General features: G+C 39.0%; 1 protein-coding gene across 13 annotated transcripts in view; it reads right to left on the bottom strand.

Moving 5' to 3' along the window:
• Cdc42bpa (CDC42 binding protein kinase alpha) overlaps nt 1-15,683 on the bottom strand; it is a 213,741-nt gene that overhangs the window by 87,189 nt on the left and 110,869 nt on the right. For all 13 annotated transcript variants that reach the window (XM_085843395.1, XM_085843388.1, XM_029475997.2 and 10 more), the window contains exons 10-12: nt 12,768-12,934; nt 10,547-10,669; nt 630-763 (exon numbers count right to left, since the gene is read on the bottom strand). In XM_085843395.1, coding sequence (XP_085699521.1) covers nt 630-763; nt 10,547-10,669; nt 12,768-12,934 — 424 coding nt within the window. The remainder of the gene's footprint in view (nt 1-629; nt 764-10,546; nt 10,670-12,767; nt 12,935-15,683) is intronic.

Below are 15,683 nucleotides of genomic sequence, written 5' to 3'. Positions count from 1 at the left end.
TGGTTGTGAGCTACCATGTGGTTGCTGAGAATTGAACTCAGGACCTTTCTAGAAGAGCGGTCAGTGTACTTAACCACTGAGCCATCTTTCTAGCACTACTATTTTTTTAATCTTTTTCAGTTATATTCCTTTCTAAGTCAAGACTTTTAACTTTCCAAATGAACAAAAGACTTGCACTCTAAAACCCAAGAATTTGAGTTCTCTTACTGCTTGCTAATGAAGAATGAAATATATACCAAAATGATTATTTAAAAATGTAGGGGTTGATAGATGGCTCAGTGCGTAAGAGCATTACTACTCTTGCAGAGGATCCATGCTCAGGTGCCCGCACCCATGTTAGGCAACTTTTAACTGCTTGTAACTCCAGTGCTAAAGTACCCAATGCCTGTGGCCTCAACAGGCACATATATTTAGGTACACATACCCCTATGCAAGCGCACATATACACATAATTAAACATAAAATCAATCTTCAAAAAACTTTAAATTATCATCTTAGGTTAGCATGAAAATTTTATTTCAGATTTTTATAGAAAAATATATATTGTCATTTACTAGGAATACAATATTCTAATTATAGAAGATGAAGCATGTACAAGCAGCTTTAAGGATCCGTTCATATATGCTTACCTTATTTAGTTCTTCTCTTTCCTGCTGCAAAGTTTTGATTTGTTTTTCAAAAGCTTTGATTTGCCTAAAAGCATCATCTAGTTCTCGTCTTACAGAATTAGCTTCTTCAAGTTGTTGTTCCAAATGATTCACTTCTTTAAAAAAACAAAAACAAACAAAACCCCACTTTAATTCAGACATACAGTCTAAGTGAATGCAAAGCAGAATACAGATATGTATAACAATAGCAGTATTTAGCCAGAAAGAGCAGTTAATTTTTATTTTCCCCATCTTTTGGATTAAAATATTGGAAATTTCACTTCATTTGGGAAAATTATATAAGACAGATTTAGCATACTCTGAGTTAAGTTGCCAAAGACTAAGCAATTGAAAAATTACTGTCAAATAGAAGGATTTTTTTCTAAAATCAAAGTTATTATTAAACAATTATTTCAAATTAACATATAAAATGAACCCATAGTTTATTAAATTCAAGACATACATTCAACTTGGATAAATTATATACAGTATTTTAAAAATGGTCTATTCTAGTGGTTCTCTACCTCCATAATGCTGTGACCCTTTAAAACAGTTCCTCATGCTGTGGTGACCACAACAATAAAATTATTTTTGTTGCTACTTCATGATTGTAATTTTGCTTCTGTTATGAATCATATAATAAATACTTTTAGAAATAGGGATTTGCCAAAGGACTTTATCCATAGGTTGAAAACTACCACACTAAGACCTTCTTCACCTCACCAAACTGTTCCACACAACTACCTAACTGCCGATCAAATAAATAATCCCAATTATTAAATTACAGTTTAAGTTGGCGAGACACTGGAAAGAAAGTACATTAGTCGTTAATTGTAGTAAGAGAGTAATTTGAAACATAAAATGCATTAGACTTTCCTGATAGAGACAATTTCAGGTATAAACTGAGACTCTCAGTCCTTAAGCTACAGCTAAGTGAGGGGTAAACTGCATTCCAAATGCAGAGGAAAAGGAGTGACAAGGCATCTGTACAGCTGGTGGATGGATGGTCTAAGCAGAGTTAGTAACTCTCACAAGATAAAAAACAGGAAACTGTATGAACAGGCTTAGGGGTAGAGGCAAAGGAAAGACATTAAATAGATAAAGAACCAGCCAAGGCTGGGTATGGCAGGTAGTGGAAATCTCTGTACTTGGGAATCTGAGGCAGGAGGAGCTTTAGTTCGAATTGAGTCTGGGCTACATGGTAAGTTTCAGCCCTGCCTGATACTCTGCATAAAATACATATATATATATATATATACATACATACACACACATATACACTCACCACCCTGACACACACCAAAAACCCAACCTAAGGCAAAGATGTAATATAACTAAAGCAATGAAATTCTCTGTAAGTACTTGGAGTTAAAAACATGTATTGATAAATGTTGTTTTAAGGAATAAAATGGTAGATATGATAAAACAAAGGATAGAATAATTAGAATAACTTGTCTATTCTAGGTGGGCAGCTTTTACCATTATCAATTGGCCTGGAAATTATTGTGTGAGCATCTTGTGAATTGAGAATTTATTGATATATAAATCTGACTTGTTAATTATAAGCTTCTAGGGTTTTGTTGCTACCAGTTTGCTGAGTGTTGCAGGAGCTGACCGCGGTGTAGACAGGCATTGCACGGGGCTAGCGTGGCAGCAAGGGGAACTCAGGAGCTCTGGCCCTGCCGGAGAGTTGGCTGGCAGAGAGTAACTGGATGGAGTGAGGGCACTTAGTGGTTCATTTTTAATATTTTAATAATCTCTGAGTTCAAGGCCAGCCTGGGACAGAGCAAATTCTAGGTGAAGAAAAGCTTAAATTCTAGGTGAAGTAGACACTTTTCATCCCAGTATTCACAAGACAGAGCCATGCAGATCTCTTGAGTTCAAGGTCAATCTACAGAGCCATGCAAATCTCTGAATTCAAGGTTCATCTACAGAGCAAGTTTTAGGACTGTCAATCTTAGGCAGTGAGAAAGTTGGAAAACAGAAAGCTGGTAACAGAATAACAGGGGTCATGTTCCAGCCCCAGGAAGGAGCAGAACTTTGAAGCTTTAGTCATGTGGCTCTGGCTTTACAGTCAAGAATAGAAGGGACTACTGGGACAACTGATGCTGGGTAGCTGGAGCTATGAAATTAGTGGCGATTAAGAAGAAGCCCGTATCACTGAGGTGAAATCTTCTGGGAAGTGTTTTCTGAGAGCACAAAGAGGCTGTGTGCCAGAGATAGCCAAGGTTGTACCTCGAGCTGCAGCGGGACTTGGTAATGTGTAAGAATCGCTCAGGTGATAATAGTTTTGAAGGGATGAAGGGGCATGGAGAGCAGCTGAGGCTTGGCACTGTGAGAAACCAGGGAAGGCCATTGGTGAAGGTGCAGCCTCAGTTGCAGTTGTCAGCCCAGAACTGAAGGGGTCATACAAAGGAGTTGAGGTTTGGCACCATAAAGGTAGCTGATGAGAGGCTATTGGTGACGCCTAGTTGCAGCAGAAGACCCTGAAATACTGGAGATAGCATTACCATAGGATGACCACCAAGAACAGAGCAGCAGTGGAGTGGAGTCGATCAGAGTCGAGGGTGCTACAGAGGGTAGAGCAGGAGAAGTGATGCCAGCCCGTTGGAGGAGCCCAGAAGATCATGTGTGGATCCAGACTTTGAAACAAGAAGCTGTGAAGCTGAAGTTGACTTAGAGACCCCAAAATATTAAGAGATGCAGAACCACGGGATACTTGCTAAGGAAAGCTGCTAAGAATAGAAACAGCCCAAGAGAAATAAGTTTGTTGCAGTCATCAATGCTGAAAGGAACTAGAAATCAGACATGGAGATGCAGAGTTAGGAGTCTGACCAGTTGGTTTCCTGTTTTGCTTTGGGGATTGCAGTTAAATGATTGGATGAGTCTTAGCAGAGACTTTGACCTTTGGACTTTTAATATTGTTGTGACTGCTATAAACTATGAGGATGTTGGAAGTTGGACTAAATGTATTTTTTTATTATGTTATGTTAGGTCTGGCCCCCACAGACTCATGTGTTTGAACAAGCCTATGGGGGCTAGGGAGTAGAATGTGGTGGTTTGAATACATTTGACCCAGGGAATGACACTATTAGGAGCTGTGGCCTTGTTGGAGTAGGTGTGTCACTGTTGGGATGGGCAATGAGACCCTCCTCCTAACCACAAGAGAGCTAGTCTTCTCCTAGCTCCTGTTGGAATGAGAGGTAGAACTCTTAGCAGCTCTTGCACCATGCCTGCCTACACATTGCCATGCTTCCCACCATAATGATAATGGACTGAATCTCTGAACCTGTAAGCAAGCCCCGATTAAATGTTGTCCTTTATAAAAGCTGCATGGTCATGGTGTCTCTTCCTAACAATGAAACCCTAACTAAGACACCCCCTAAAAGGGTCACAACCCACAGGTTTAGAAACACTAGTCTACTCTAAGGCGCCAGTAATTCAGGCTGTTGGGTTTTCATAGGAAATAGCTGTCATTATACTCCTTTAGAAAAAGATCTCTTTAAGTATGCTACTGTGAAATGCTAACATGCTAAACATTTAAAGTTACAAGAAATAAAACACTCCGGGGAGTCTAGTGCTTTGCTGGAAGTGTATCTACCAACTCCACAAATACTAACATTTATTTATAAGATAAAATTTTTCTGATTCTAGAGAGATATCATTGGGATGGTTTTCTCTTTATCTAATATTGCAAAAAGCAGTTTTTGTCTACTTATTTGACCCATCACCACATATGTAATTTAATTATCCTTTAAAAGAATTTATATATCTACATCAGTAAAGGGCCAATCTTTTAATATTTTCAGTCTTATCAAAATATAGATATAAAACTTTTTAATTCTATGAGGAAAAAGATAATTAAGATACAGTACTTGAGAAGAACATATAAATTCTATTAGAGGGTCACCATGATAATCAAGATGTTTTGGAAATGGCAACCCACATCCAGTAATTTTTTTCCTCCTTCCGGGTTCCACAATAGCATTTACCAACAGGTGAGTTTCTTCATTATTGTTGGTACATTAACTGAGCAGCCACCAGGGCTGGTCTTAGGTTAGTAAAGATGGAGGGACTATACAGAGTTTGGATGCCCAATACCAGGAGTTTAAAAAGTATATTATACATAATAAAATTTCACTTAGGAAACAAAATACCCTTTATATTTCATACATAAATTTTCATTTTTTAACCTGTAGACACACATCAAGTGCATATTTACTATATAAGTCTATATAAGGAAATATATAGACCTATACAGTATATACACATGTATATATAGAGAGATATACTATCTGTATATCTGATTAAGACACTAGAAATACAATAGGAAAACAAGTGTTGGCTCAGTCGTCTAAGAATTTAGAATGTTGTAAAAAAGAGCAGGCATTAACAAAATCCATGGTAATTTTTCTAGAAATTAGAAGATACTCTTACAAGGAAGTAATATGAAGTGGGTCAGTTGTTGGTAGGTGTCTTGTATGCACAGACCTTCTTCAAGAAGCACCAAAGGGCACTAGCAGTGTCTGGAGAGCCGCAAAGTGAGAGCTTGCATGTTAGCTCTGGCTTTGATGTCGAAGAAGGATGCTAAGCACCTGAGTCTAACAGTGAACAGGGTACGGTTTTATTTTCAACTCTACCATCATGCCTCCAGGGACCAATATAGCTCCTAGGACCCAGCAAATAATTTATGTATGTCTGAATAAATAATGTAACTCTGAATAAAGAATACCTACGAGCCGGGCGTGGTGGCGCACGCCTTTAATCCCAGCACTCGGGAGGCAGAGGCAGGCGGATTTCTGAGTTCGAGGCCAGCTTGGTCTACAAAGTGAGCGCCAGGACAGCCAGAGCTATAAAGAGAAACCCTGTCTCGAAAAACCAAAAAAAAAAAAAAAAAAAAAAAAAAAAAAGGACAAGAATACCTACTTTGTCATCTTTTACCTTCCTTGTGTGGTGGAAGAAATGTAGCTGACGGAGAAAAGTAAATCCCTAAGTGAAATGGCTGTGCTACCTGCAAACAAGTGACTGAGGACAGAAATTTGGACTGCTCCAGTGACTTCCTTAAAATAGTTGTGTTGTGTGTTATTTGTGAGTTAATAAGAATAAAATAATTTATTTAAAAAAATTTTAAATGTGTTCACATTAACAATAAACAATCATATAGCTGCTATATAAATAGTACAGGGTTTCTTTTGAAAAAAATTAAACAATATATGATCCAGAATTTCATTACAGGATATATATCCAAGAACAAATAAAAACAAGAAACTAGCCAGAATCTGTATGTCTGTACTCATAACTGCATTATTACCCATAGCCAAAGGTAACAGCAAACCATGTGTCCAATGACAGATGAAGGCAAAAGCAAAATCTGTCATATGAATATAATGGAACATGCCTAAACTTTTAGAAAAGAGCCATTTCTAACACACCCTACAACATGAATAACCCTTGAGAACACTGCACCAAGTTAACGAAGCCAAACACAGAACACTGAAGACTGTGTACTTCTACACTTCTGGAAATGTCAGGTTATGGAAGCAGAAGGCAGAGCAGAGGCTTGAAGCAGCAGAAAAGGAGTTACTATTTCATCCTGGTTCTGAAGAGACAGCAATGACAGCTGTACAGGAGGGGACTGTGCCTAATGCTACTCAGTGAAGCACTAAGCAATGCTCAAACAATACATTTTAATAGATGTATTTTATCATACTTAAAAAAAAGATAATGAAATAAGGGAGGGAGGGAGGGGGGAGGAAGGAGGGAGGAGAGAAGGGGGAAGAAGAGAGGGAGGGAGGAAAGAAGGAAGGGAGAGGAGGGGAGGGAAGGAAAGAGGAAAATGTAGGGAGGGAGGGAGAAAGGAAAGAGGAAGAAAGTAGGGAGGGGGGACGGATAGACGAACAGATAGACAGGTATTGGAGAAATGGATTGAGAGAGTACAGAAGTGAGGAAGTGAGTACCATAGATCCACCATAATAACCTCTGCAGGGTAAGAACTTCCAAAGCAAGAGGGTCAACCTTTACTCTTAACAGCATTTTCACTGATTTTACTCATTTCATTCCACCATTGGGAAATGGTTTTTAAAATTCAAGTCAAAAGTAGCCTGATAAGTGTTAAATTTATGAAGGCAGTGGGAGAAAAGAACATGAAGGAACCCAGCAAGAGCTGGCAGTAACAAATATCCCAGATAGGATGACCCTTTCTGCGCTACATAGAGAATGGAGGTCTGCTTGGCTTGCCTGTAGCAACATAATAAAGACAGAAATCTTAGGAAATGGGTTTTGAAGAAATGATGTTTCACTAATTCATCAACAAATACTGATTTGGGTTTTTAATGATCCAAGTACAACCCTATAGGGACTTGGAACATACTAGTGAATAAAATGAAAAACAAATGAATTTAAAGCTCCTGTTTTCAAAGAGCTTGTGCTCTTGTTTGTGGTGAGGAAAGACAATGCCAGCCATATTTATGTTAATAATGAAACATGTTATGGATGAGTAGGGGGTTACAAAATATGTCTCAAACAAATGAACAACCATACGCAGACAGACAGGCAGAAGATGGAAAGATGGCTGACAGGTAGACAAGTGAGAGCAGAGCTATGAAATGGGAGTCAGGATTACGTGGATGAAGGATAAGCACTGATGGGATCTAGAAATCATCTGATGTGGATAGGACTGGCATAACAAAGGGAGCGGGAACCAGAAATGAAGCTGAAGACACAAGCACATGCATGGCAAGGGAGGGTTTCCAACACACACTGAGAAATTATTACTTTATCCTCAAAACAATAAGAGTCCCCTGAAAATAATGCAGCAGGCATATTAAAGCTATTCCATGAGTAGCACCCTATCTTAGAAAAGCTGACTCTGGTGACTTCTAGTTTTAAAGAAAGATAATTGATATATTTCCTACTAAGAACAATTATTTAAAGACCTAAGACATTGTATTTAAAAACAAGTACACAGCTGATGATTAAGAAAGCCACCAGAGCCAGTGAGATGTGGTGACAAGTCGGAGCACTGCGGCCTGAGCAGTGAAGGCAGTGCACCCCCAGGCCTTAAGAAGATTGTTGGCAACCCAGAGAAGCCAAAAAGTATAAGGAAACACAGCCCCTACCCCAAATCATGCTTTTCCTAGCCAAAGGACCAAAATAGGACTGTTTGATACTCTATTAGTGAGGGAGGAGAAGACAGCACTCTTAGGCAGCATCAGAAAAATGGGCCTACGGACAAAATGCAAGGCTACTTTGAAATATTTCAATGAGAACAGAAGCTGGATTTAAAAGGAAGAATAACATTTAAAACCACAAGAGTCTGGAGCACTAAGGAAAATTAGTTAGAAGGTGTATGAGCCTGGTATGAGATAGCCAACCAGATCTGATAAGCAACATATAGGATTGGAGAAACAAAGCCAGTGATAGCAGGACCTCGTCTCCAGGAGACTTTTTTCCTTTGGGAAAAACATGAAAGACACCATTAGGTATTAAATATTCTTGCTTTAAAAACATTGTATCTAACACAACTTATAATAGACTAATAAGAACAATGGTATCTAAAGTGTATGCCCTATTTCAGGAAAGAGACCTGTGATGGTTTGTATATGCTTGGCCCAGGGAGTAGCCCTATTAGGAGGTGTGGCCTTGTTGGAGTAGGTATGTCACTGTGGGCATGGGCTTAAGACCCTCACCCTAGCTGCCTGGAAGTCAGTCTTCTACTAGCAGCCGTCAGAGGAAGATGTAGAACTCTCAGCTCCTCCTGTACCATGCCTGTCTGCATGCTGCTATGTTCCTGCCTTGATGATAATGGGCTGAACCTCTGTAAGCCAGTCCCAATTAAATGTTGTCTTTTGTAAGAGTTGCTTTGGTCATGGTTTCTGTTCACAGCAGTAAAACCCTAACTAAGACAAGACCCCAGACTATCCATCCCATAGATAAAAAGCTAACCAAGAACATTCCAGCTTCTTTTTAAGTGGCTCTGAGAACAAAGACAGCTTGATAAAATGAACAGTTAGCAAGACTCCTGCAAGGTAGTAATGGTGGCCAATAACTTAATAGCTAGCAATGAGTCAATGTTGATAACTAAACCAGAATAAGAGATGGATAGAGGCAGGCTTCAGCTATTCCTGTGTGGGGGCAGGCATCAACACAACATGATCATCTCCCTGGTTGGTTCGGGGAAGACGTAAACAGAGAATACAGGCCTTCTATTGGTTTAACCTTTGATGGTCCCAGGCAATTAACCAATTTCAAAAGAGATCACATCAGTCTCTGTCCAGTTTCTTGCCATTGCCCTATAAAAAAACCCTGGACAAAGGAAATTCAACCACGTGTTCCATCCTTAGCTACTTTTCTCAGCTTTTGGAAATTGATCTCACTCCCCTCCCTTTCTTGCTTTTCCGGATAATGCTTAGTAAAGACTGTCTCCACACTGTTTATACCCAAGAAGGGCATAATCTCCTTTTAACCTCCATTAGTGTGAAACAACAAACTTTGGAGCCACTGCCCAAGGTTGGTCTTGATGATCCTAAGTGTCTGATATCCTAAGTCTTTGTATCATGTTAAGTGGGCCATTCTCCAAAATCCTCTATCACTAACAACAGAAAAATAAAACAAAAAACTCTTTAAAAAAACTAATATTATATTTGACTTAAGCATCACCAAAAACAAAACAAAACAAAACAAAAAAAAACAACCGTGTGACTTGGTGATGCACATGTTTAATCCCAGCACTCAAGAGGCAGAGGCAGAAGCAGGCAGACTCTGAAACCTCTGTAGTTCCATGCTGACCCCTGTCAACTATGGAAGCCGAATCTGAATTTTCAACCTGAGGCTATAATAAGAAGCCAGAGCATCTCATTAAAGACAAGGATGGTATTTTAAAAACAGACAAATGACAACAACCCACCAGAAACTGGAAAGAATAAAGAGATTCCCAGAATGTCAGTAAAGAACAAATTAGAAATTGACTTCTGTTCCATCTGGCAAGGACGAAGCATTGAAGTATCGATAGGCATATGAACACAACAATGACCAGTACACAAGACACACATAAGGGTGCAGTGGTGTCACTCAGATCTTGGCAGCAGCCAATAGCTGTCTGATTAGACTTAAAGCCTGCTCAACAGGAGGTAAATCATGCCTGTCTCAACTGTAAGTAACATAAATAGACAGAAAACCAAGACTATAGAAAAAAACCTCAAAAACATTCTCTACCAACAGCATCTAATCAATATTTATAAAACAAATAATCTAGAATAGCAGGAGCACACATTCATCCCAAGTGCCCAGGGAGCACAGGTTAAGATGACTGTATCTGAGGCAGAAAACAAACCTCATTTCTCACAGAACAAACACCATAAGGGATATTACAAAACGGATTAGAGAATACAGAAGTTAATTCTTCAAACACTCAAAAAGCACTTCTCAAATCATGTCAAAGTAAAAAATTCTAAAAATTTGAGCAGAAAGGAAAATACAACGAAGTTTTACATGGCACAATAAAGTCAGTCCTGGAAGAGAAATTTATAGCCTCAACTCATGATGTGGTGCTTGTTGTCTGTCTGTGTCTATATGCAGCCCTCTTCGTTAAACCTCCTGTCTACCTCACTCACATACACAACTTCCCAGACAATTCTATCACTACAGTAGTCATCTCTGTTCTCTCTAGGTGGCTGTGCCTTCTATATATTCTCTATGTATCACCTTCATCTACTTTCCCCAAAGCCCCTCCTTCTGTAAGGCAATTACATATTTACTTTCCAGATCAAATTATGAAACCAGAACTAATTTTATTTGCCATTTCTTAGTGTCATATAATTCATAACCCATAACATCAACAAGACTCATAGACAGTAACCACTTGAAAATATACTAAATTAATGATGACCTCAGAAAGTTACCTGATACTTGTTTCCTTAGTTTTTCAATCTCTTCTTTCAGACTTTTAATTTCTAAATCTTTGCTTGCCGTTAGTGGACCATCAACAGTTGAATACTGCAGAGCTTGAACAGTCTGTGTTGACTCTAAAAATAAAACAAGAATTAAAGAATGAAAATCAGAGACTTGATTTAACTTTAGTGAGTGGTATCTGTCTAAAAACTTATCCATTTTTGTTTAGATTTTCCAATTTTGTGGAGTACAGGCTTTTAAAGTAAGAGGTAATGATTCTTTGAATTTCCTCATTGTCTGTTGTTATGTCTCCCTTTTTATTTCTGATTTTGTTTATTTGGATACTATCTCTCTGTCTTTTAGTTAATTTGTCTAATGGTTTGTCTATATTGTGGATTTTCTCAAAGAACTAGCTCTTGGTTTTGTTCTCTGTGTTGTTTTCTTTGTTTCTAGTCATTTGATTTCAGCCCTGAATTTGATTATTCCTGCTGTCTACTCTTCTTTTTCTAGAGCTCTCAGATACACTTTTAAATTGCTGGTGTGTGGACTCTAGTTTTAAATTGCTGGTATGTGAACTCTAGTTTCTTTATGGAGGACTCACTGCTATGAACTTTCCTCTTAGCACTGCCTTCATTGTGTTCCCAAAGTTTTCATTTGTAATGAAATGGAACAGGAATGGCTATTGCCTCCTTTTGTAAAAATAAAAATATACTAAATATTTTTGAAATATAAAGCTAAGAACTTAAAAGAACTTGTTTGTACAACCATTATGGTACTGTGAAAGCAAAGACCAAGTAAAATGAACCAGAGTGGAGTAAGACATTCTGAGATGAAAGGCATCTCAGTGGTCTAACCTAGAGCTTTGTCCAAACTAACATTTTTAACATTTGTTTCTTTGGGGGGTGTTATACATGTGAGTGCACAGGCCATTCACTCATGTAGAGGACAGAAGACAGGTCTCCAACAGTCAGGTTTCTCCTTCTATCACATGAATTCTAAGGATTACACTTGTGTTGTCAGGTCTTGCAACAGGTGCCCTTTCCTACTAGGCCATCTCACTAGCCCCTAAAATTGAGGACTACTATGCTGGAAAAAGACAAAAAACAAAAACAGAATGCAAACCTTCTGGACAATGTGGGGTAGGGATTAGTACACTGTTCAGAGGAGGCACAGCTATCCTACTCTATGTCTGCTGTAATTGCATCAAACGAGGAATGGTCTCCTCACCAAGACACTTATGAAAGTTGGAAATAGTAAGAAGAGGAGGAAGAATGGAACAAGTCCCCATAGTTACAAGTAAAGGAGAAATAGACCCTACCAAGCTCCACCTAGTACCCCCTTCACTTCTGACATTAGAGGTGGACTGACTTTAATAAAAATTGCAATCCAGCCTTGTTCAGGCTTAATTGCTAATTGCATAAAAAATAGAAAAACATTTTCTGGGACAAAAATAATATTAACTCAACCATCTCTTATTGTCACTTATATTGGTCATATAGTACAAGTTACAAGGCATTTGGAAAGCGGGAGAACAGGATCAATTTAAAAACAAAACAAAACAAAAAAACAGAGGCAGCAGCAAACTCTTCACAGTTTATGCAGACACAAAGATCAACAGACACTCTAAATGAGGAACACAATACACACAAAAGAGAGAAACACAGGAAACAAAGACATCCTTACAAAAGACAGCTAAAGCCTCAGAAGGAAAGCACAGATAGAGGGAGCCATAAAAATGCCACTGGTCAGAGTGAGAAAGGAGGTGGTAAGAACAGTCCAGTGTTGACTGAGGGGTCCTGTGACATTGAGTAGACTAGGGAGAGATCAAAATCACCGTAAACAAAAAAGTGAAAAGTAAGAATCCTAAAATGTCCTTTAAAACCATCCCAGAGCATGAAGGAAACAGCGTGCATGCAAGCCCTGATCATATGATATTAAAAGTCACCTAAGTGTGAGGTGAGGATGAGAAGGGCCCTTTTTCCCTGACAGTTCCATCCTCCTGTCTCCAGAAGAATTCCATTCCATACATTTAGATGAACACATCCATACCTAAAGAAGTCACATCACTGTGTGATTTTACATGAATGCCATCATACTCTGTTCTGCGTATATTTCTACAACTTTACTTTTTACCATTTATAAGAAGATCCATTCTGAAAATAAAACAATCCGTCGTAATGCAGCTCAGAACTCTAAGTTCAATTTAAACAAAGGAAACATTAAAATATTTACCTTGAAGTTTTCTAGTAAGTTCAAGCTTTTCCTGCTCAAGCCGCTTAATTCTTCTTTCGTAAGCCTCAGTTGCTAAGTTATTATCTAGAGTCCTCTGGACGCTGACATCGAGATCCAATGACGTGGGACCTGCTGTGACTCTTAAACAGCTCCGATCAGAAAGAACACTGAACAAAAAAAAAGGAGGTTCGTATTACAATAAAGTTTGAAGAATTTTAAACTTCTTCATATAAGACATAGATTTGAATATCTACAGTAAAACATCTAGAATCCCACAGAATGACTAAAAAAGTTTTCTGTGAGATTACCATAATGTGTAGAAATATTTTTAAATAAAACTTATATCACCAAATTATCTTTAAGTTTAAAATTCTATAAATTATAAAATGAGGGTTTTAAACTAAAGGGTTATTAGTTTAAAACAATCTGACAAGTTTACTGAAACAGTAGTCAAAACCATTAGCACATGTTCATTAATAGAATTTGAAATTCTAAACTTTAAGATGAGGTGCTTTTCTGACTGCATAATAGAGTTCAGATGATGGACAGTCATCAGGGAGTCACCCCTAGACAAAGAAGTATAGGCAATCAATAATAGCTGAGAGCAAGAGAATTAGTCTTTCTGAGAGATGGGCTACCTAATTGTTGATCTACTACCAGGTAGTCAGCCTGAATCACATGCACACAAGCAACATAGAACAGATTCAGAAAGGTGTGTGTGTAAAACAATAATAATCAAGGAAAAAGAGGCCATTGATTTGTGAGGGAGTGGGGAGTTGGAAATGATCAGAGTTGGAGGAAGTGTTCATGGAAGGGATTGGAAAAAGGAAAGGAAAAGAAAGGGAAGGGAAGGGGGTGTTGCTGATAGCCCTGGGGCTAATTATATTTGATGTTAATTCCATTCTCCTGTGAGGGGCTGCAAACAAGGAATGAGTCAGCACTCAGGTGATTTCCTGTAAACCTGCTTCCTACCTTAATGTATAAAATAGAGGCTAGAGGCGGTGATTGGGCAGAGATAGAGGAAAACAGAGTTGAAGGCTTTGGGAGAGAGGATGATGAAGGACAGAGGAGGAGGTGGAAGGAAAGCAGAGCAGAAGCATGTGGCCTGGAGAAATGGCAAGTTCTAAGGGTCTCATAGATGTGGAAGATGGTAGTATAGTGGTAGATCTGCCCAATCTAGGTGCACAGCATGTATTCATATTAATTGAGTTGTGTTTTCATTGCCGGGGCATATCTGGGTTGGAGATTTACCACAACAAAGGGGAGGTAAGCAAAGCAAAGCAAAGCAAAGGGCATAATAATATAATTGTATTTAAATTAAAAATTATAAATAAAATTCTTGCCAATAGTTTAAATTTTAGCAACAGTGACAGAAATAAAAGTACATAACATATTCTGCACATTAGAAAGCATTGGCTTCTAAAAGAGAAACTATGAAACAGGAGAGAGAGAAAAGAAGTCCTAAGAGGGAGAAGATAGAAATGTAGATGGAGTAAATCAAAATAGCGGTGCTTGCACAAGTAACTGAGGTAAGTCAAGGCAGTGTTAGGATGAAGACTACTGCAGAACAGAAGCCTGAGCATCCCAAGGCACTCCTTCAATGGAGGCCTGTGTAAGTGCAACATGGGAAACAGCTGGGAAAGCTGCAGGGCGTAGAAAGACGACCAAGTCAGTTGTACAGGGCCTTATAAGAACCTTGGTTTGTAGTTAAGATACAAAGAAGCCGGAACTGGGGACAGATCTGGCCATCAACAGGACAAGCAGGTTGGCAATTTTGACAGATGTAGAAAATAAAAGCTATAACATGTTACACAAGTACAAGTAGAAGACAAAAGAGGTCTCCACTAGAGAGACACACTTTCACCTCATTACGAAATATGTGTTGAAGTTCCATGTCTGAGCCCCAGGAGGACTCAGGCTTAGAGACTGGGAAACAGACACAAAGGTAAGTGTGTAGGAGAATGGAGCTGTGGCAAAGGTGAAGAAAGGCAGCCCAGGACCAGGACTAAGAAGGAATAGCTGCACTCAGCAACACAGGAGCCAATGGTGATGCTGATTAATCAGTTTGCATGAGGTGATGGGAGCACAACCTGAATTGAGTGGATTCAAGAAAGAATAATATTTTAAAAATAGACAGTTAAGAGAGGTAGTATATGGCAAGGAAATAATTGGTATCAGGTATGAGATCCAGAAAGGTTTTCTATTTCAATATGGAAGAAGTGACCATGCGTCTGATAAGAGAGTTGGCAGGACGTAAGGATGTGGACGGCACATAAAGGAGAAAGCTTATGACATAAAAGGAAACAATAGATTTAGCCACACAGGAGGGGGTGGAAGGAACCAACCCTAGCCAGGCATCGCCATGGTCCATTCTTGAAAAGAGCTTGTGTGAGTCTAAGGGAAGACAGAAAACAGTGGCAGGAATGAGCTGCTGCGTCTACAGCTGGGGTCAATCTTCAGGGATGAAGAGGCAAAACTATCAACTGAGGATGAGGGTGACTACAGGTTGCAAGGCAGGAATGAGGTGTGAAATGGTTACCTTGGTACATACAGGGCAGAACAAACCAGGGTGACTCAGTATGTATGTCAAACAGTATACAGTAACCAAACCTCTGCGTCTCACTCAATTTAAAGTTAGCCTGGTTGTTAAGACCCTGTTTGCCCCAGCACATCAAACTGCTTAGATTTTTTAAAAGAATATTCACTTCACAAGGAAAGTCCAGCAGCTGTAAGACAGCCAGAGAGACTGACATGGCATACAGGACGTGATTATAGTGATTCTTATGTGACTAGGAAGGGAGGAACCAGAGGACAGAAGTGAGTGAAGAGTAGAAAGTGATGTGAACAACGGCACGTGACAGAACAGAAGAGTCACGATGTGCCTTGATCTGGCTCACGCCCTATTCTCAACAGATT

Source organism: Mus caroli, unplaced genomic scaffold (genome assembly GCF_978045245.1).
Source record: "Mus caroli unplaced genomic scaffold, Mus_caroli_1 scaffold_1, whole genome shotgun sequence".
Lineage (NCBI taxonomy): Eukaryota > Metazoa > Chordata > Mammalia > Rodentia > Muridae > Mus > Mus caroli.
Note: the sequence above shows the minus strand (reverse complement) of the source record. Positions and strands in the feature narration are given on the sequence as shown.